Source organism: Dermochelys coriacea, chromosome 16, assembly GCF_009764565.3.
Source record: "Dermochelys coriacea isolate rDerCor1 chromosome 16, rDerCor1.pri.v4, whole genome shotgun sequence".
Classification (NCBI taxonomy): Eukaryota; Metazoa; Chordata; order Testudines; family Dermochelyidae; genus Dermochelys; species Dermochelys coriacea.
In genome coordinates, this window is record NC_050083.1 from 5,510,774 (window position 1) to 5,531,211 (window position 20,438).

General features: G+C 57.9%; 1 protein-coding gene across 1 annotated transcript in view; it reads left to right on the plus strand.

The window, feature by feature from the left end:
- ABCA2 (ATP binding cassette subfamily A member 2) overlaps nucleotides 1-15,001 on the plus strand; it is a 131,653-nt gene extending 116,652 nt beyond the window's left edge. Inside the window, 13 exon segments of the mRNA XM_043498611.1 lie at nucleotides 513-660; nucleotides 1,009-1,132; nucleotides 4,184-4,316; nucleotides 5,075-5,192; nucleotides 5,741-5,919; nucleotides 6,401-6,542; nucleotides 7,734-7,868; nucleotides 8,922-9,025; nucleotides 9,497-9,589; nucleotides 10,617-10,719; nucleotides 11,706-11,843; nucleotides 12,312-12,518; nucleotides 13,238-15,001. Of these exon segments, the coding sequence (XP_043354546.1) occupies nucleotides 513-660; nucleotides 1,009-1,132; nucleotides 4,184-4,316; nucleotides 5,075-5,192; nucleotides 5,741-5,919; nucleotides 6,401-6,542; nucleotides 7,734-7,868; nucleotides 8,922-9,025; nucleotides 9,497-9,589; nucleotides 10,617-10,719; nucleotides 11,706-11,843; nucleotides 12,312-12,518; nucleotides 13,238-13,273 (1,660 nt within the window). The 3' untranslated portion in view covers nucleotides 13,274-15,001.
- The last annotated feature ends 5,437 nt before the right edge of the window (nucleotides 15,002-20,438 follow it).

Sequence of the window (20,438 nt, forward strand, 5' to 3'; positions counted from 1 at the left end):
AATCCATCTGCCCCAGTGGCAGGGATCCCAGTGCAGACTAGGTCTCAGGACGTGAGCACCTGCAGCTCTGAGTTCTGAGTGCTCAGCCCCAGCCCAAACCCCTCGAGCTGGAAGCTCACAAATGGAAGCTACTTCTGAAAATGTGGGCCATGATTTGGGTAAGGATGTCCCCTGTCTGCGACCCATCGTGCAAGGCAGGCTCCACTGGTGTCTGAAGTGCTTCGAGATCCGTGGTGGAAGTCACTAGAGCAAGGCGGAGAGGTTGCTTATGTGTTTTATTTGGAGACTGTCTCAGGCAGCCTTCACTGGCTCAGGATTTGCTCTGGGAGGAGCTGGCTGAGGATTGGCTAAAGCTCCTCTGTGTTTCTAGCCAATGAACCAAGGATCCCAGAGTTTGAGGCTGTGGCTCAGTAGACCTAGTATGAATGGGGTGGGCAGGCCAGGCGGTACGGGCAGGGCCAGGGCTCGGTCCTCTGTATGATGCACTCACCTTGGCATCCTGTTGACACCAGCTGGTCCATCACCCCCATCATGTACCCTGCCTCCTTCTGGTTTGAGGTGCCCAGCTCAGCATACGTCTTCCTGATCGTTATCAACCTTTTCATTGGCATCACAGCCACTGTTGCCACCTTTCTGCTGCAGCTCTTCGAGCACGACAAGGTAGGTGCTCCTGTGGGCCCCCCAAAAGGGGTGGGGCTGGCCTTCCCTGTCCTGCCTAGATCAGCCATCCTCAGCCCTGCTGGAACTGCTGTGGGCCCGTTCCTGTGATTTTCCAGGCCAGCGTGGCCGCCAAACCAACGGCCAGGATTGCAGGGAGCCTGTGACAGGTGGGGGAGGGAGGGGGCCATAGTGCAGACTGCGTGCCAGCGGTGAGACCTCGCACCAGAGAGGCCGTGCAGGAGATCCTCACGCCACATGCTGCAGCCTTTGGTCTCTGGGGCACTTCTAGCAGGGTGGGCACAAGGCAATTTGGGGGGTTGTCATCTCCCCCTCCTCCCATCTCGGCAGGACCTGAAGGTCGTTAACAGCTACCTGAAGAGCTGCTTCCTCATCTTCCCCAACTACAACCTGGGCCATGGGCTGATGGAAATGGCCTACAATGAATACATCAACGAATACTACGCCAAGATCGGTAAGGCCCTCGCTCAGACACGGGAAGGGGCAGCAAGTCACTGACCTTACCCACTGGCTGTCCTTGGCACCCAGCGTGGCTGCTGGGCAGGTTTGCATGGTAGAGATAGGAAGTGAGAGCTGATGCAGTCTATGGGGGGGCGGGAACGGGCAGGTACCATCTGTGATAACATCAGGCCGGACAGCCGCAAGAGGGCAGTGGAAGGCAGATATGTGAGCCCTAGAATGTTAAAGGCCCTTTTTCTTACAAACTGAGAAGGGGTTACCTCAGGTTAATTAGAGACACCTGAATCCAATTAAGGGCTGCCTGAGACCTTTTAATACCCCTTCTCCAGTGAGAGAAAGGGAGGAGAGAGAGGGAGACACCAGCTGTTACCAGGCTAGCAGCAGCAAGGAAGTAGCTTCTCCAGGAGGAGAGGTGGTGTTCCTTCCCACAGGGGAAGCAGACAAGCCTGAGTGCCAGGAAGGGGAACGACTGACACCCCAGGACAAACAAGAGGATGACACCCTGTCCCAGCGAGGAGGCAGGGAAAGGTATCACCCATTTGTTTGGGTCTGTGGGACTATTTCCCTTTTCTGAGTGGGGGAAGGAGCACCTCTTAGGCTTACCCTCAGACCTATCATGAAGACCCAACCAAGGAAGCACCAAAGGGGAAGGCAAACCCTGCCTGTGTGGGACTGATTACCCCAGGCCCACCATTACCAGAAGGGAGAAATGCTAAGGCTGGTGAGAGAAAAGAGGTATCTTGCCACACATCTTATTGTTCTGTATTTGTGCAGCACCTAGCACAATCCATGGGGCATGGCTAGGGCTGTTAGCCACGACCGCAGTGTAATCACAAGGGCTGCATCGGTTCCGACCGTCTCGCTCACTGTTAGCGTCACGTAGCCCAGAAGAAACTAGCCTAAATTTCCCAACTTACGCTTTGTCCAAGTTCCACTGAGTGCATCAGAGATGCGGTTTCTATTATTAGTGATCACTGGACTTTTTGCAATTCACTCTGGAGGAAGCTCTAGCCATTTGTACAGACTTTTTTCCTCCTGTCATTTATTATTTGTATTATTATGGTGACTAGGAGCCATGTGCAAGGACCAGGACCACATTGTGCAAGGCGCTGTACAGACATAGAACAAAAATCAGTCCCTGCTCCAAGGAGCTCACTGTCTGACTGGGGTCCCTTTAACTTGGTCCTGGAAACCTCTTTCCACTTTCCAAACTGCTTTCATATTTAATTCCAGAGCTGCCGGCATCTTAGAATCTGCTCCAGAAAGTACCGAGAAATCCTTTAAAAAACCAAGGACTTATAATTCGCATTTTCCATGTAGTTGATATTGTAAAGTGGCAAGATGACTTTACTGGTGAAGGATGTCTGGATGGAAAGGCATTGTTCCGTCTAGATGTAGCGCTGATGACAACAAATCACCCAAAATGCTGTGTGCCATTGAACCCAGAAATGAAGCAAAATTGAAAGCGAAACCACTGTCACCTTCATTAGAAAGAAAATATGTTTCCATTTCAGAGTCCCACTCCAGTAATGTAGTGTGTTTAATTAAAACCTCTTTCTCCCTTTGGTTATCTTCCACCTAGTGGGCAAATGTCTGTTCCTAACAGAGAGTCTGCAGCCCTGCATTTGTATCAGGCAGCATTATGAAAATGTTGGCTTTCATTGCTCCTTGGTTTTCCTTGAACTTAGTTGTGGACAGTGTACTAAGATCTGTGCTTCTCACTGTAGCATTTAATTATAATTTATCAGGGGCCCGTTTTGCTCAGCATCCTTCATACACAGACCAAGAGCTTAAGATCTAAAGCCCCGACCCTACAAGTACAGTAACTCCTCACTTAACATTGTAGTTACGTTCCTGAAAAATACAACCTTAAGTGAAACGATGTTAAACGAATCCAGTTTTCCCATAAGATTTTATGTAACTGCGGGGGGTTAGGTTTCAAGGAAATTTTTTGGGGGCAGACAAAAAACATTATGTACTGTACCTGTACTGTGGGAGGGAGGTGCCCCTGGCTTACCCCACACAGGCACAGCCCGCTGCAGGCAAGGACACTAGGAAGCACCTGGCGCAGGCTTCCCCCCAGAAGAACAGGCGCTGACTTTGCTCCAGGCCCGCCTCTTCCCATCCCCACTCCACTCCAGGCCCACCTCTTCCCACCCCCACTCCACCACTTCTCTGTAGCACACCGCATCCCCGCTCCTTCTCAGAAAGTCCTAAGTGCCACCAAACAGCTGTTTGCCAGCGGGGGAAGCACTGGGAGGGAGGAGGAGGAGGCGGAAAAGAGGAACTTGTGCAATGTTCTCTTGTAAAGTCGCTGCTCTTCCACAGAATCTTACAAGCAGTGGACAGAGCAGGCACCCAAACAACGTTATAAGGCAGCATTGTACAACTTTAAACGAGCATGTTCCCTAATGGAGCAGCAACGTAACTTCAAAACAATGTTAAGCGGGAGGACATTAAGTGAGGAGTTACTGTATTTACCCATATGCGTAACTTTACTCCCTGTGAGTGGGTCCATTGATGTCACTGGCACCACTCGGTGTGCACAGGTGAGCATGTGTCTGCTTCTTGGCAGGATCAGGGCCTCAGAGCCGACAAGCTAGGTGTTGTTTGAGATCGTTTACAGGGCATTTATAATGGCCTTCTACCGGGAAATTTCAGCAGTGTAGTCACTGGTGATTTTGTCTGTGAATATTTCCTTCCTTATGCATTATTAGGAGGACTCGTCTGTTTGCCAGGGTTACTTTGTTTAAGAAGACTTGTCTCTCTGTTAATCTCTTGTATTGGTATCTTGGGGGAAAAAAATACTGGTGCTCTCAGCCCTCATGCTTCAGGGCACATGTTGATCAGGAAGGAATCCCCATCCCTCCAGTACAGTGCATTTGCTGGGGGTTCGTGCCTTCCTCTGAAGCACTAGTACTAGTCACTGTCAGGGACAGGATGCCATACCAGATGGGTGCTTGACCTGGGCGCAGTGTGGTAAGTCCTATGCTCTTATCTTGGTCTGATCTTATCCCTTGTTAATTCTTCATTTGCCCCCCCCCAGGGCAGTTTGATAAGATGAAATCGCCCTTTGAGTGGGACATTGTGACCCGGGGCCTGGTCGCCATGACGATTGAAGGCTTCGTAGGTTTCTTCATCACCATCATGTGCCAATATAACTTCCTCCGGAAGCCACAGTGAGTGGTGGGGTCGGGGGCATTGGGAGGCTCTGCGCACAGTGTTCTTCGGGTTCTCCCTGAGTGTCAGACATGGCGGCCATGATGCCAGGCTGGATCAGGGGACATAGTCACAGAACAAGATGGCGCCCCCCGGAGAGCCACAGGCTATGAATTCATCCCAGTGGGTGGCGGGGGACAAGTTCTGGGGCCTGCCTGGGGTTCAGATAAGCACCCCCCAGTTCAGAAGCAGAACATATTACCCCAGTTGCTGGGTCTACAAAGCATGTAGCCTGTCATGTGGCCTCTCTGCTCCTAGAGAGCACATATCCCACCATTGCTTAGTAACCCCCTGCCCATCCAGGAAGAGGCTAGGAGCAGTTTATGGCTCAGCCTGGGTCCAGAGGGACAGATTTGTTCCCAACTGGGTCACTCCTCTGCAGATCAAACTGCCAGCGGGGCCATTAATCCCCAGTCCTCTGAATCCGGACAGCCCTTTGTGAGGTGGGGGGTACCAACCCCATTTTACAGTAGGGAAATGGAGGCACAGTGGAGGGTGGTGACCGGATACAGTCATCTAGCAAGCTGGAACAGAGGCAGGGTTAGAAATCAGGGGTTCCTGGGCCCTGGCCTTGTGCTCCATTCACTGGACCACACTGCCTTGTGAAGGCCCCAAGTCCCCTCTGCTGGGAGAAGGAAGGGAGCATAGACCTTGTGGCTTATCTGGCCATGCAGCACAGCTCCCCTGACCCATCTCACACCATCTCCTGCTCCTGCAGGCGGCTGTCCGTCTCCAACAAGCCCATTGAGGATGACATTGACGTGGCAAATGAACGGCACCGGGTCCTGCGCGGCGATGCCGACAATGACATGCTCAAGATTGAGAATCTCACCAAGGTAGGAGCAGCTCTGTCCTCACCGATGGCCCCCTTTAGCCCAGGACAAGACAAGGCCTCTCCACCCTCTCTCTGGGAATAGATCTGGCACCACCCCCCTTTGTGGGTCGCTGACCCCAGGCCCTCTCGAGCTCAAGTCAGGAGCCTTTGCCACTTGAGCTCAGAGGTATGGCTGTGTTAGCTCAGAGACATCAGCCTCTGTATGTGATCCTACCCTGTGAGCATGGGGCAGGCAGGCGGGAGATCCCCCAGCCGGCACAGGTGGGAGAGGGGTGCTACATCCCAGAATCAGAGGAGAATGGTGCCCGCATACATGTGACGTTGTGGGGGTTGGGTTTGGAGCCTGGGGCAGGTCTCCAGCTCATCCAGAGTACAGCTGTTGGCTGGGGGGACTGGTGCATTTGCCTTGTGCCTGCCTTTGGCCTGGGCAGTGCTGGTGTGTCGCGAGCCCAGCCCCTTGCCTTGCAGGGTTCAGATCCCTCCGCGGCCAGGGATCCTAGCCCACCGCAGGCATGGCAGTGAGCTGCCCTTTTGTTCCTGTCGGGTCAGGTGTACAAATCCCGCAAGATTGGGCGCATCCTGGCCGTGGACCGTCTGTGCGTGGGCGTGCGGCCCGGGGAGTGCTTTGGGCTGCTGGGCGTCAACGGGGCAGGGAAGACCACCACCTTCAAGATGCTGACTGGGGACGAGAGCACCACCGGAGGGGAAGCCTTCATCAACGGGCACAGGTACCCGCAGATGGGGCACAGTCAGGTTTACGCTGGGTGATGGGCAGTGCACCCATTCCTGGGAGGGACTGGAGCTCAGCCTGTGGGTGGGCCTCATGGCGAGTGCCCAGCCAGCCCTGGGAGGGACCCTTGGTGCCACTCGCACTGAAGCAAATCCATCCCCCCTGGAACTTTCAGTGACCTTGGCCCGTGATGTTGCTGTGGGGGAATGCAGGCTGCCCATGGATTTGGTTTTTCCAAAGCAGGAAGCAGTCCAGTAGCAAAGCTCTAGAAAGTGATCACAGATGTAGCCTGCTCTGCTCACATGTCAACCACCCCCAGCCAGCTGTGTTTTACTGATGGGGAAACTGAGGCACAGAGCCAGGAAGGAACTTGCCCAAAGTCACACAGGAAGCCTGTGGTGGAGCAGGGACTTGAACGCAGATCTCCCAAGTGCTGGGTTAGTGCCCTAACCATTGCACCATCCTTCCTCTCCCCGTAGCATCCTGAAGGAGCTCCTCCAGGTGCAGCAAAGCTTAGGCTACTGCCCGCAGTTTGACGCGCTGTTCGACGAGCTCACGGCACAGGAGCACCTGGAGCTCTACACCCGGCTACGTGGCATCCCCTGGAAGGACGAGGAGAGGGTAAGGCCTTGGGGAGCTCCTGGGGCTTTGCAGAATGAAACCATTTGTGCCGGGCTTCTGCCCTTAGGAAGGGGAGTCAGAGATCATCACACAGGGCCAACTTCCCAGTCCCTGCCAGAGCAGGAAATCCTGGGCACGAGCAGGTCAGAGCTTTCCTCCTCCCCTCATTCTGTGATCATGCCCTGGGCTGGAGTGACACCCCTATGCTTAGCCAGGGCTGCCGCTCGACCAGCAGGAGCTCTCCCTGCCATGGGCCAGATCCTGTTGCCCACCCCACCCCGCACCAGCCCAAGAAGGGCGATGCTGGGCTGGGTACAGGGGGTACAGCTGCCACAGCCCCTAGGCACAGGTTTGAGAGGCTCTGCCTTGATGTTGCTGGGGGTTCTGGTGCCACTGGCTCTAGAAAAGCCATTTCATGTCATAGCGGGGGAGCCACAGCCCCTGGCACTGCACTGCTGGTACTTCCTAAGGGCTCCCAAGGCCAGCACTGGCTGCCTGCCAGTGGCATGGGTCATGGCTACCAAGTACCAGGGCTTAATTCAACAGGAGTGTTTGACAGGCCAGAGGCCAATTTATCCCCCTCTTGCCACTGAGCTGCTGTGGGCAGACCAAAGCCTCCATCAGCTCCTACCCGCCGCCTTGGGATAAAAACCTCTCTGGAGTGAGCAGCAAGGCTTCTTGCATCCTACCTGGCAACGCGCCCACCTCCCTACGGGCAGACATGCACAGACCCATCTGCACATGGAAATCCCGTGCACACCCCAGATGTGTGGTTCTATGGGAGTCCAGCCTGGGCAATGTCCACTCGGCTGGTCCGTGCTGGAGGGCCAGCCCAGAGAGTACCAGCACCTGCGCCTTGTGCGAGGGGTTGGAAACTCCCTGGAGTGATGGCTCTGACTTTCTCTGCAGGGTGGCTTTTGGGCTTGGAAGGAGGGGCCAATGGGAATGCGGAGGATGGTCCACATCAGCTGATTCTAACACTGTTGAGATTTGGGCCTAGTGTATCCAGCATGTCCCTTTGAACTCCCCAAACCCCCGTGGGCAGCTGCTCCAGCCCTCCGCAATAGGCCTTGGTCCCCGTTTGCACTATGGCCAGGACCTGTTGCAGTGGTAGCTGGGCCCTCGCAGGAGGCAGTCTGTCACCAGCAGGGCCCAGTAACCACAGCCTCCTCGTGCTGTGCCCCCCTCCAGGTGGTGAAGTGGGCGATGAAGAAGCTGGAGCTCACCAAATACGCCGACAAGCCAGCCAGCACCTACAGCGGGGGCAACAAGAGGAAGCTGTCCACGGCCATAGCCCTGATTGGCTTCCCTGCCTTCATCTTCCTGGTGAGCAGCGTGGGCCAGGCCCGGACCAAGGGAAGGGATGTGGCTCAGGTCTGTGTCCAGGGCGTCTGGGTGAGCCCAGGAGTGGGCTCTGCTCTTCCATTCGTGTCCGCCTGACGCCTGGCTTCTCTCAAGGGGCAGATGCAGCATTGGGATGGGAGGTGCCTGGAGCTGAGCTAATGCTGGAGGGCAGCTAGCTGCCTTTGATAAGACAGGCCCAGCCATAGGATCCAGCCAACCCCCCTGGCTGAGAGCGGGACTCTTCTGCGCCCTTGCTCCCCCTGGGGCTAGGCCAGTGCTGGGGTGTGAGCTGGGATGGGGGTGCCCTGACTGCGGGGTGGGTCTGCACTACATGCCCTAACCCATCATGAGGCCAGAACGGGGAGCAGACACGAGCCGTGTGCAGCAGGGCTGAGGGGCAGCCATCGAGATGGGAGGAGGAGAAGGAGACAGTGGCTAGGACAGCATGATCCTGCTCCAGGACTGGGGCTTCTGGGTGCTACCGTGATACACCTGATGCATCAGTGGTTCTCAACCAGGGGTCCGAGTCTCCCTAGGGGCCACGAGCAGGTTTCAGGAGGGTCACCAAGCAGGGCAAGCTGGGGCCCAAGGAGAAAGCTGAAGCCCTGCCGCAAGGAGTTGAAACCCTGGCACTGAGGGCTGAAGCCGAAGCTGGAGCAATGTCGCTTGGTGAGGAGCCCTGTGGCCTGGGGCCCCAGGCAATTGCCCTGCTGGCTACCCCCTAATGCCGGCCTTGGCTTTTATATGCAGAAAACCAGTGATGGTGGCACAGGTGGGCCGTGGAGTTTTTATAACATGGGGGTGGGGCTCAGAAAGAAAAAGGTTGAGAACCCCTGTGACCATAGAATCGTAGAATCTCAGGGTTGGAAGAGACCTCAGGAAGTATCTAGTCCAGCCCCTGCTCAAAGCAGGACCAATAGGATAATGCATAAAGGGCGAGGGGAGGTGGCAGTGCGAGGGGGGAGGGAGGAGGAAAGGCTGGGCCCAGGGCAGGAGGCCAGGGTAAGTGACCTCAGCCTCTCTTCCCTCTTGAAGGACGAGCCCACGACGGGCATGGACCCCAAGGCCCGGCGCTTCCTGTGGAACCTCATCCTGGACATCATCAAAACGGGCCGCTCTGTGGTGCTGACGTCCCACAGGTCAGTGAGGCCTCGGGCAGCTGGCCTGAGATGTGACAGCTCCCTCTTGTCTACCCCACCCCACCCCAGCATGTGGGAACCAGCACGGGAGAGCTCTCCATGGAGCAGGGCGGCCCGGCCTAGCTGGATGCATGCAGTGGGGGAAGAGAAGGGGCAACAGTTCCCAGGGAGATGACACGGTTCCCTACACTAACAACCCTGCAGCACAGCCACCATGGCAGGGAAGCCATCAGGGCCCCAAAAGAGCCAAGGTCCCATTCACATGTGAGGTGTCCCCTTCTGGACCGATAGCATTCCAGGGCCCTGCCACGCAGCACCCCACGGGCACCCTCTGGCTAGCACAGCCTGACTCTTGTGCAGGCCGTACAAGTGGCTCAGCCCCTGGGACACGTGAACCCAAAGAGCAGGAACCTGTGCCCCGCACAACCAGGCCGGGCTGCCCCTCCTCATCTCCAGCCTCATCTCCCACAGCATGGAGGAGTGCGAGGCGCTCTGCACCCGGCTGGCCATCATGGTGAACGGGCGGCTCAAGTGTCTCGGCAGCATCCAGCACCTGAAAAACAGGTAAGAGATTCCTGCCCCGGTGAGAGAGGGGCCTGTGAGGAGAGCACCCGAACGGCACCCATGCCCGTGGGGACAGCCCCATCCATCTGCAGAGAGGCCTGCGAGGAGAGTACTTGCCTGGCCCCCATGCCTGCGGCAGAGCCTCTTTCCCCCCCACCCCATCCCGGAGAGGAGGCTGGGAAATGCTGCCGTGGTATCAGGGTGGGGTAGTCATGGCACGGTGTCGATTGCCAGTGTCACTGTAAATTATAAATCATAGAATCATAGGACTGGAAGGGACCTCGAGAGGTCATCTCGTCCAGTCCCCTGTACTCATGGCAGGACTATGTAATAACTAGACCATCCCTGACAAGTACTTGTCTAACCTGCGCTTAAACACCTCCAATGACAGAGATTTTACAACCTCCCTTGACAATTTGTTCCAGTGCTTAACCACCTTCACAGTTAGGAAGTTTTTCCTAATGTCCAACCTAAACCGCCCTTGCTGCAATTTAAGCCCATTGTTTCTTGTCCTGTCCTCAGAGGTTAAGGAGAACGTTTCTGTTCTCAGGATTTCTGGCCTCATCCATACCAGCAGCTCCCTGGCTGGCACGCTTTGTGCCAATCCCCGTGATGAGGAAGGCTCCCCCTCTCCTTATGGGTGACAGGCACATGAGTGCAGCTGCGGGGAGCAAAGACATGGGGATGTGGGCTGAGCAGCGCAGCCAGAGGCTGGAATTCTGCCCCGTTGGTCCCACATGGCACAGGGGTGACAAATTGCCAACTTACTGCAACACGCAGCACCCTGGTTCTTGCTCCCAAGCCTGCATTGACGTAGGGACAGCATGGCTGGCTCCCAGAGAGGAAGGCTAGGCTGGTTGACATCCTGGCTAGAGCTTGCCAGTCAAGGAGTTGCAGGGATAACTTCCTCAGGGCAAACGCTCCTCCCTGGCACTGATTTGTGCCCTGCTGTGCGGGGCGGGGGTTTGGGCTGCAGCTGAGCCTCTCGGGGGATGTGGATTCACATGGCGTCTTCGGCCCTTCCCAGGTTTGGAGATGGCTACATGATCACAGTGCGGACCAAATCCAGCGTCAGCGTCAAGGAGGTGGTGCGGTTCTTCAACAGGAACTTCCCCGAGGCCATCCTCAAGGTGAGGCCGCCCCCGCAGCGCTTCCTCCCCGGATCAGGGCCCAGGAGACAACCTGGCTGGAGCCCCAGCAGTCCCCTGGCTTCTGTGTGGATTCCCCTCTTCCTCCCTCTGCAGGCATGAAGGGTGGGGGCTGAGTGTTCCTACCGGGGTCGTCTCCAGACTCTCAGCGTGTGCAATGAGGCCAGCCTGGAGCCTCGGTGTTCAGCAGTAGGGGCAGCATTAGGGCCAGGGTATCATCATAATGACCCTTCCCCCCCCATGGCTGGATCCCACAGCACTTCAATGAATTCAGCCCTGGGAGGTCACCTGGCAGCATTATCCTCATTGCCCGGGTGGAAAACTGAGGCCTGGTATGGCCTAAGTGGTCACACAGTATATCCTGGTGGCAGACAGGACTAGGCAGGGGTCTTGTGCTTTCACCACAAGCGTTGCACCATCTGGTGCTTTATGGAGGGGTCAGAGATAGGATGCAGCACACTGCCCCCCACCCCCACTGTCCCTGAGCCCAAACTGTCCCAGCGCAAAGGGGGGCAGGGTAGAGTTACTTCTTTACACCACCCTGGGCTGACAACAAACATCCCCAGCTGCTCTCCCAAAGAGCAGGCAGTCGCACCTTTACCCTCCCCATGGACTTGTGCCCCATGATCAGACCCACGGCCAGTGGGTCACCACAAAACACATGGCCGAGTCCAAGAGGAAGAGATGGACTGGCCAGAGAGGGCCAGGAGCTGCCCCTTGGTGCAGGATGGGGTCATCGGGGCTTCCAAGCATTTGACTAGGTTCCCCCCTCAGCCCTCTGAACACTGGGAGTGTCTCTTGCCACTGGCAGGAGCTGTGGGGCAGTGCTGGGCCTCACATGGGGGACCCCTGCTCTCGCTTCACAGAGGGACTGGAGGGGTGCATGGGCAGGGGGCAGGCGGAGAAGCTGGCCAGTGCCTCATCCTGCCCCCTTGGGGGCGAGCCTGATGCCTGTCCCACTCCCACAGGAGCGACACCACACCAAGGTGCAGTACCAGCTCAAGTCTGAGCAGATCTCACTAGCCCAGGTCTTCAGCAAGATGGAGCAGGTGGTGGACGTGCTGGGCATCGAGGATTACTCCGTCAGCCAGACCACACTTGATAATGTGAGTCCCAGGGGCAGCCTGGGTGGGGCCGGCACATGCCCCGTCTGGGCGGGGGTTCTTGGGAAGGGCTGTTAGTGCAGCACAGTTGCAGCCTGCTCTGGGGCAACCCATTGTAAGTGCAGGAATGCGCTAGCTACAGCCAGTTCATTGTCCAGCACCAGCTTCCATTAGGCATTTCACCCTGGTGGGCCCTTCCGTGGCCCCAGACCACAGCTGCACTGCTATCTGTGAGCATGGGTGCATGTGGCCGCATCCATGTGTGGAAGCCTCCCAAGGTCCCAGTGCTGGGGCTGATCTCCACTGGAGCTGGGGGTCGCAGTGCAGAGCCCCCAGGTGATGGACTCCATTCCCACAGGCTGTGCACACAGGCTGGAGGGTGGGATTGAAAACCACCCCCCTTACGTGGGTGGGGCATGGGATTTCCTGAACCCCATCTAGAGAGTGGCGCTTTCACCTTTGCTCTTCCAGGTGTTTGTGAATTTTGCCAAGAAACAAAGTGACAACCTGGAGCAGCAGGAGACCAGCCCCAGCTGCTCGATCCAGTCACCGCTGGAGCACATCCTGAGCCTGCTGCGGCCCCGCGCCACCCCCACCGAGCTGCGGGCCCTGGTGGTGGAGGAGCCTGAGGACCTGGAGACAGATGACGAGGGCTTGATCAGCTTCGAGGAGGAGAGGGTGAGCGGACCCTGGAACATCTGCAGCTCCCGTCCCCAGACATCCCACGGAGCTTTCCCAGGGCAGAGCACTGCCCTTTCCGACCTGTGCCGGTGCAGGGCATGGTGAACGCTGAGCTCTCGGGCATGACGGGGAGTCCCTGGGTATTGCACTGCTCTGGAGAATAGGGAAGAAACAAAGACCCCAAAGTGGATTTTGCCAGCCAATCCCAGACCAAAGTTTGGCCCAAACTCTGCTGCCCATTGCACCAGACAGAACCTGCCAAGACTCCACTGCAGCCAAGGGGCTGCCCTGCCAGGATCGGAGTCAGAACCCAGCCCTCAGGCTGCAGGAATCTGCTCAGGCAGCCTCTGCTGTCTAAGTCCCATTCCCTGACAAGGGGTGATGCCCCTTGTGCCCTGCCTGCGGCTCCCAGGGAGACACCCATTCCCCAGCCCCTGAGCTCTCCTGACTGGCTTCTCCTCTGGGCCTGCAGGGGGGATGGTCCCAGAAGCTTTCCAGGAGAGCAGCTGGGTCTCAGTGCCTGGGGCTGGTCCAGCTGAGGGATGCCTGGCTTGGTGGAACCAGAGCAGTACTCCCAGAGCCTAATTCCCTGCTGGGTGGGTGGGGGCATCTCACTTTCACCAGCAGGGCCTGGGGGGGGTTGCAGACCCTGCACAGATCAGAACCACTGAGACTGGCTGCTGTCATGTGACCCCCTGCCGCTCTTCTCTCTGCAGGCTCAGCTCTCCTTCAACACGGACACTCTCTGCTGAGGAGCCGGGGGGAGCGAACTCCCCAGCCTAGGAGCCGGTGACTCCCCCTTGCCCCAGTGCCCCACCCCTCCCTGCCCTCCATTGAGTGGCAGTCATCCAGCATTAGCGAGACGGGTGGCCATCTCCACCCTCTGTCGGCAAGGTTGTTAGCTGCCTGGATCCTCCAGCCCGAACCAGAGGCTGCCATGGGGCTACCGCAGCAAGGCTCAGAGACTTGAGGGCAGAGCACTGGCCGGGATGGACACAGGAGGCTTCTCCCCACCGGCCGGGCCCACAGCTAGGGGACCCTCGCCTTGCCTGGAGCAGCTGTTTACCCTGCAGCAGCTGTGGGGCTGCTTGCAGTGGCAGAGGGGAGAAGGGTGGGTTGCCTGGGGGTTGCAGGAAGGTGGCAAAGAAGGAAGGAGTAAATGTACAGAGCAGACTGCGTGCGGCCACCACTTCCTTTGATCCTTTCCGGAGGGATGCAAGACGAGCCGCACCCTGTGGAGTGCGGCCAGGGCTGGTAGTTTGCTTCCCCTGGCCCGCAAAGGGCTCACCGTCCGGCTGCGGTTCCGGGGCAGATTCCACATGGTTACCTGGTGCTGCCCCCAGAGGCAGGAGTGGGTGGCTCAGCCTCAGAGACGGAAGATTTATTTTTTTAATGATGTGACAGATGGCTCAGCGCAGCGACGCCGGGAGCTGGGCTTTGCTTCCCTTGGGTGTCTGGCTCATGTGGGTTTTTAAAACATGGGGCAGCTGTCGTGAAATGCAGGCTTGGAGCGGGGCCGAGGGGGAGGGCTTTCCCTGCTGCCCAAAGCGGTGCCGTCAGAGATGGGCTGTCTCCCGCCAGGCTGCCAGGGTGCCGAGGGACACTGCAAGCGACTCCCAGCCACAGCTGAGCAATCCCAATGCTTTGAAGGCTGCTCCCACTTGGCAATGCGTCTGTGTACGAGCCCACACTCGGCTCCCAGGCCCTGGCTGCCTGTGGGTGAGACAGCGTTGTGGCGGCAGGGCCGGGGCTGCGAGGGCAGGCAGGAGCCACGCATCAAGCTGCTTTCACCACCAGCCCATCCTCAAGAGCTCCAGGCCGCAGAGATCCACGCTTTGAGGTTCAGGCCTGTCTCTAAAGCAAACCGTGCAGAGGCAGCAGCACTCCTTTCATTGCCCCCCCCCCCAACCACCCAGTCAATCTGCTACCCCTTCCGCATCCAGGGAGTGGCAGGACCCCAGACCTGCTTTCCGCATCAGCGGGGAGCCATTCTGTGACAAGGCCAGCTTGAGTTTTTCTCCAGCCGCTCCTTTGCTATAGAAGGTAACCACCATGCCAGCCGACTCTCAATGAACGGCCAGCCCCTGTGCACCCTCCCCCAGACTAACCCAGCCCCTGTTCTGGCTTGGGTGGGTACTCACAGTTTTAATCAGACCTGTCCCCAGAACGGGCACAGAGAGCCCCTGGGGGGCGCAGCCAGGGCAGAGTAGACTCACAGGGTACTGCATACTCTGGCCTGATCTCCGACCCCCCCCCTTTATTTTAAACTAGGGAGAAAAAAATCCTGGAATAATTTGTAGTTAAGGGGATGGAGGCTGGGGAGCAGGAGGGGGCCTGTCACCTCTAGGGAGCCAGTTCAGGTTGAAGGGGTAACCCTGGAAACACCTTCATGGAACAGCATTAGGGCTTCTATTCCAGTGGGGTGTGGCCATTGGGGGGGCGATATTACTTGTTCAGCATCCCCCGCCGCTGGAGCAGGCCAGTCTCCCATGCCCAGGGTCCAGTGGAGTGCATGCAGGCGGCTGACCTGCCTTCCTGGTCAACTGGGGCATCCCAGTGCCAGCCTGATGCGGCCTTGGGTTCCCAGCCAGAACACTCGGCTGCCCCCAGCTGCACGGGGGCGTGGAGGGGAGCCTGGGACAGGAGACTGGGCAGTCCCCAAGGCGACTTGCCACTAGAGGCACCAGGGCAGCATGGTCAGGCCCAGGGGTGTATCTGAGCCTGGAGTGGCTAGAGGCCTCCTGAATCCCTGGGCCAAAGGTCCATCCTTTCCCCGGAGCTGTGGCCCTGTCTGGCAGCATAGGAGGGAGCGGAGGCTGAAGGGAGACTGGATGTGATCTCTGGCATCCCTCAAGGGGAGATGGCCCCTGAGATCCAGGTGGGCCAAGGGCTGTGGAGGACCCCCTCGAACATTGGAGCACAAGCAAAGCCCCCCCCCCCCGCCTTTTCCCTTGGGGGCCATCGCTGCTATCCAGCTTGGTGTGATTCTGTTTGAGGCCAGGTACATGCTGCTTGGTTTCCTGGACATGGGGTGGCCCCTGCCCCACCTGGGCTCAGGATCCCAGCAGCCTTCACTCTGCCACCATTAACCCTGGCACCCCCGCTGGGCCTGCCTGCGGTTTGTCCTTGCTCGAGCTGCCGTGGCCAGCTGGCCTCACCCTGGGAGCCCACACAGCAGCTATTTCCTGCGCGAAGAGTGTCCGGTGTCAGAGACGTCTCATGCCCCAGCAGTTCTGTTGACGGAACGGGGTCACTGGGCACTGGCTGCGTGGCATCCTGGCATTGCATTAACAGGGTCACCATCAGGATGCACCTTTTCTTTTATTTCCTGACCTTGTGTTGTTAATAATTTATAAAACCCATGTCCTGAGCTGCCACAGCAGACACACCAGTATGTTTTTGAAGGGTTGCTCAGAAGGGCTGCACTCAGGTTTTGGGTTTGAAGCTGTGAATCATATTGGTTTTCCTTTAGCGGCAAGGCATCAAGAAGGTTGTGGGTGTGAGGCAGCCAAGGTGCCTGCCCGTGGACAATGGACCGTTATTTTAACTTTAAAATCTGCAATAAAATCCAGGGTTGCTCACTTGGGCTGGGAGCCTGGCCTGAGACTGGGGAGGCGGGGGGAGCAATGTATGTAACATGGTGCTGGGGGCAAGGGGGCAGGGGGAGTTGAAGCGAGGGCATGGCTGGGAGAAGGGAAGTCACACCTGTTTTCCCAGCCCCTAGAGCTTCCCTTGTGAAATACCTTCCGTGGAGGAAGCTGAGATCTCCATGCTGGGAGCATCCTTGGCCAGTCTGCTCCCTTAATACTGGCTTCTCCTCTTCAGTGTTGGGTAGAGGGCTTGCCTGACGTGGCAGGAGTGCCAGGGCTGCCCAGCACCTTGTAATAGACTCAGCAGATGTCCCTCCTTTCTGCGGAGGAGCCCGCGGACTGGTTTGGCTTGAACTGACTCCCCAGAGCCAGGGCTGATCTCAGCATGGCTCAGCCCTGGCATCACCGCCTGGGGGATTTCCTTTGCTCCTCTCCAAACTCTGGGGCTCAGCCAATTTGTTCCAATGCACTAAGCCCTGCCTGGCTGGTGGAGGACTGGATATGCAGCAGCTGGTACTGTATGGACCACTTCGCTATTCTGGACCCACCAATCTCCACCAGCTACTGAGTGCGTATCGCCAAGGGGACCTATGGGGCGTCTCTGCCCACTTCATTGTCTTGTAGTTGCTTTGTGTCTTGGCAGCTGTTTGCTGGCCCCCGGGGGCTCTGTTCTCATAGGGCCTTGGAGGACAGGGCTCCAGGAGGGTGAAGTCTCCGTCAGGTGTGGAAGCCAGGTGTGGGCCGGGGTGCTTTTGCTCAGGATGGCACGTTGGTTCTCAGATGAGACTCAGCATTGCCCCACCCTTATAATGGTTTGTCTTTTCTATGGAGGGTGGCTGCTGTTTGCGAAGCCCCTTCAGTGTGGTGACATCGTCCCAGCACATGGGTCCCACCAGGGCTGCCTGCAAAGTCAAGAAGGAGCCCAGCGGCAAGGGTCAGCCCTGGGCTCAGCGTCCCACCTCCGTCCCCTGTCCCAAAGACCCATTTGTGTTCAGGGGCTCTAGCCTCACTAAACAGGGGAGGTAGCTGTTTGTCAGCCAGGTGTGTGCCTGTGGAGCTCTGCAAAGCATGGGGGGAGCCAGCAGGGGCTCCCCAGGCAGCTGGTGGCGCTGCTGGGTTAAAGCCCTGTACGAATGCACAGGTACTGCCCACCCCCTTCTGGCCTATGAGCTAGTGGCTCAGGGCTGCCTGCAGCAGCGTTCTGCTCCTGGCACCCCTGCCCAGTCCAGTGTCCCAAGTCAGTCCTACCCTGCCATCTCCTTGGGAAAGGGGCTGCCCCCTGCCCTACTGTTCAGCCTGGGCACTCCTCCTTTCCTTCAGGGCTGGGCCAGAACCAAAACGATGGCTCCGGATCGTCCCGCCGCTCTGCAGGGGTGTTAGAAACCCAGGCCCAGAAGCGCATTTAGCAAATGGCCCCAGGTTCTATTCACGGTCCTGGCCTGCTTCTCCCTGGGCTTTGGGAATGCTGCCAATGCCTCATGCAGGGGGCTGTTCGGCTGCCTTGGCCCCATGGTGACCTGGCTGCACGTTCCCCGCCGGCTTCATTGGGAAGGCCAAGCTGCTGTGCCTAAGCGAGACCCACCCTGTGCTTTGCTTTCAGTGCCCACCCACACAACTCTGGACTGCAAGCGCTACAGGTATTGCCCCACCCCCCAACCCACTTGCTATAATCCAGCCACCTCCCCACCAGCCATCTGCTACCCAGGGGTCTGGGCGATTCCAGTGGGGGGTGGGGGAAGGAGCCCTGCAGCTGAGTTGGAGATGAGGAGGGGCCTCTCCCAAGCAATTCAGGGGCTGAGTGGGGAGAGCAGCATTAGGGGTCGGTGGGGGAACGGGCAGCAGAGCTCACTCTCCAAGACTGGGGCTTGCCGTGTGTGCCCTGAGACAGACCATGCCTGCATCTGTGGTAGCACCAAGCTGGCCAGGCTTCAGGTCGTGCAGGCTCTAGATTGTGATACAATAGATGTGTATTTTTCCCCTATTGAAAGTATCATTTTCAGACCATATATTTTTAAAGCATTTTAAAATAGCTTAGCTACCCAGTTGGATTGGGTGGAGCACCCGTGTGCAGAGCCTCTGTGCAAGGCCAGGTGCTGCATAACCCTTCAGGCCAGGGCTTCATCCGTGCCTGTGTAACCCCCACACCTCCTGGGTGTGCTGCCCTATCCCATCTAGGGCACCAAGACCACTTTGAGAGAGAGAAAGAGATTAATGAGTCTGCTCTACAGCCTTAGCTAACAGCCAGTTGGCTTTTAGCTCATGCACTAAGCTCCTGATTCAATCCCACCTGCCGATGACCGGGGTCTGTCAGCATTACACCTGGGCTTCATGCTGCCCCATAGCCTGGGGTGAATGGCACCCACAGAAACAGGGCCCCTTTTTCTGAGTGCACCTCCCTCTTGCTGCCACCTTCTGACTCAAGCTCCTCTTCTGGCATTCCCTCAGCAGCCAGAGGCCTGGAGCTTCTGGAGAAACAAAGCATCTGGTGCTGAGCCTCACTGATCCGAGGGGGTGGGGGTGAGTGATAGAAGCAGAGCTGTCTGTGATGGAGCAACTCGCATGACCCCTTCCCTCAGCCAGGGGTTCATCTCAAAGGGCAACAATCCGGGCAGGGCTGCTGTAGCTAACGCACACGCTGGTGGTGGCATTGGAGACAGGAAGGAGAGGTGGGAATCCATTTTAAGCCCTGCTAAGCCAATCTGGCTTTGGCCCCCTCTCGAGGCTCGGTCGTGTATTGCGGGCTATGCAGTGCAGTTGCTGCCTGTGACCTACAAGGTCTGGCCCGTTCACTCAAGCCGAAGAGGCCTCTGATTTTTAGCTCCGGAGGTCCCAGGTTCTGATGGTCCCACCCACGGTTCCAAGGGACCGTGCACAACCATTGCTGTCCCTTGTAACAGTGCCCTAAATCTGCGGTTCTCAAACTGGGGGGCAGGCCTCCCACAGAGGCACAGGCATGTGTCAAGGGAGGCGAGAGCTTTGTGCCTTTTTTTAAAGAGCACTGACTGTCGGCCCTGGTGGTGGGGCTCCCGCAGAAGGGCCGTGCATACCTGGGAGGTGGGGATAAAGGGACAGTTGGAACCCCACCGCCCTGGGGCTGAAAGCCGGAGTCCTGCCGCTTGGGCTCGCCTTCCTCCCCATCCCTCACTCGGAGGCAGCAGCAGCACAGAAGTGAGGGTGGCAATGGGGCGCTGTCTGCTGTGAAAAGTGATATTGATGAATATCACTTGTCACATTTGTCTCCCTTACTGCCTTTGGTGCTGCTGCTGGCACGGCGCAGCCTTCAGAGCCGGGCGCCGGGCGGCAGCTGCCGCTCTCCTCCCCGCTCCGCCCTCGGGGCCGGGCGCCCGGCCGGCAGCCACCGCTCTCCTCCCCGCTCCGCCCTCGGGGCCGGGCGCCCGGCCAGCAGCCGCCGCTCTCCTCCCCGCTCCGCCCTCGGGGCCGGGCGCCCGGCCGGCAGCCGCCGCTCTCCTCTCCGCTCCACCCTTGGGGCCGGGCGCCTGGCCAGCAGCCACCGCTCTCCTCCCCGCTCCGCCCTCGGGGCCGGGCGCCCGGCCGGCAGCCGCCACTCTCCTCCCCGCTCCGCCCTCGGGGCCGGGCGCCCGGCCGGCAGCCGCCGCTCTCCTCTCCACCCTCAGAGCTGGGTGGAGGTAAAAGAACTTGGGGAGATGGGCTTAAACAACTACAGACACAAAAGGGGGGTAATGAAATAAGCTTGAGAACCACTGCCCTAAAGATTCCAAGGGGATGGATCCCTCGGAGGCTCAGTGGTGCTGCTCCCACAAAGGCCTGGCCCATGCAGGGCTTTCTGAGCTGTTGCCTTCCCTTTGATTATTTGAGCCCCACTGTCTGGCGTGCTGCCTTAACTCCATTTTCTTGTTTGGTTCAGGTCCCCCACCTCTCGTCGGCTGCCAGCTTTCTCTGTTATGGCCGGGGGTGGGGGGGTGCTGTTTGATTGCACCGCACGGATGGCATGGGAGGCGCAGACGAGTGGGGACGGCCTGGAAGAGCCTGTATATTGCTAGCAAAAAATCCAACAAGATGTGAAAATGATTGTTTTAAATAAAAAAACTATATAACCATCCCAGCTTGGGCCTCAAGTTAATGACCAGTGGGGTTGCTCTTCGTACGGCTTCGCCTTGCTGGGATCCATCCAGAAGGGCAGAACAAGGACTTTCAAACCAGCTCTGGGACTAGCACCACTCAGGAGGTGGGTGGAGGAAGAGTCTTTGGTCACTGGGTTGTTGGTTCCGCTCTAGCTCAGGGTGCGGAGACAGAGCTGTAGCCACCTACCGGCCCTCTGGGGACTGTGGTGCAATGGCTATTATAT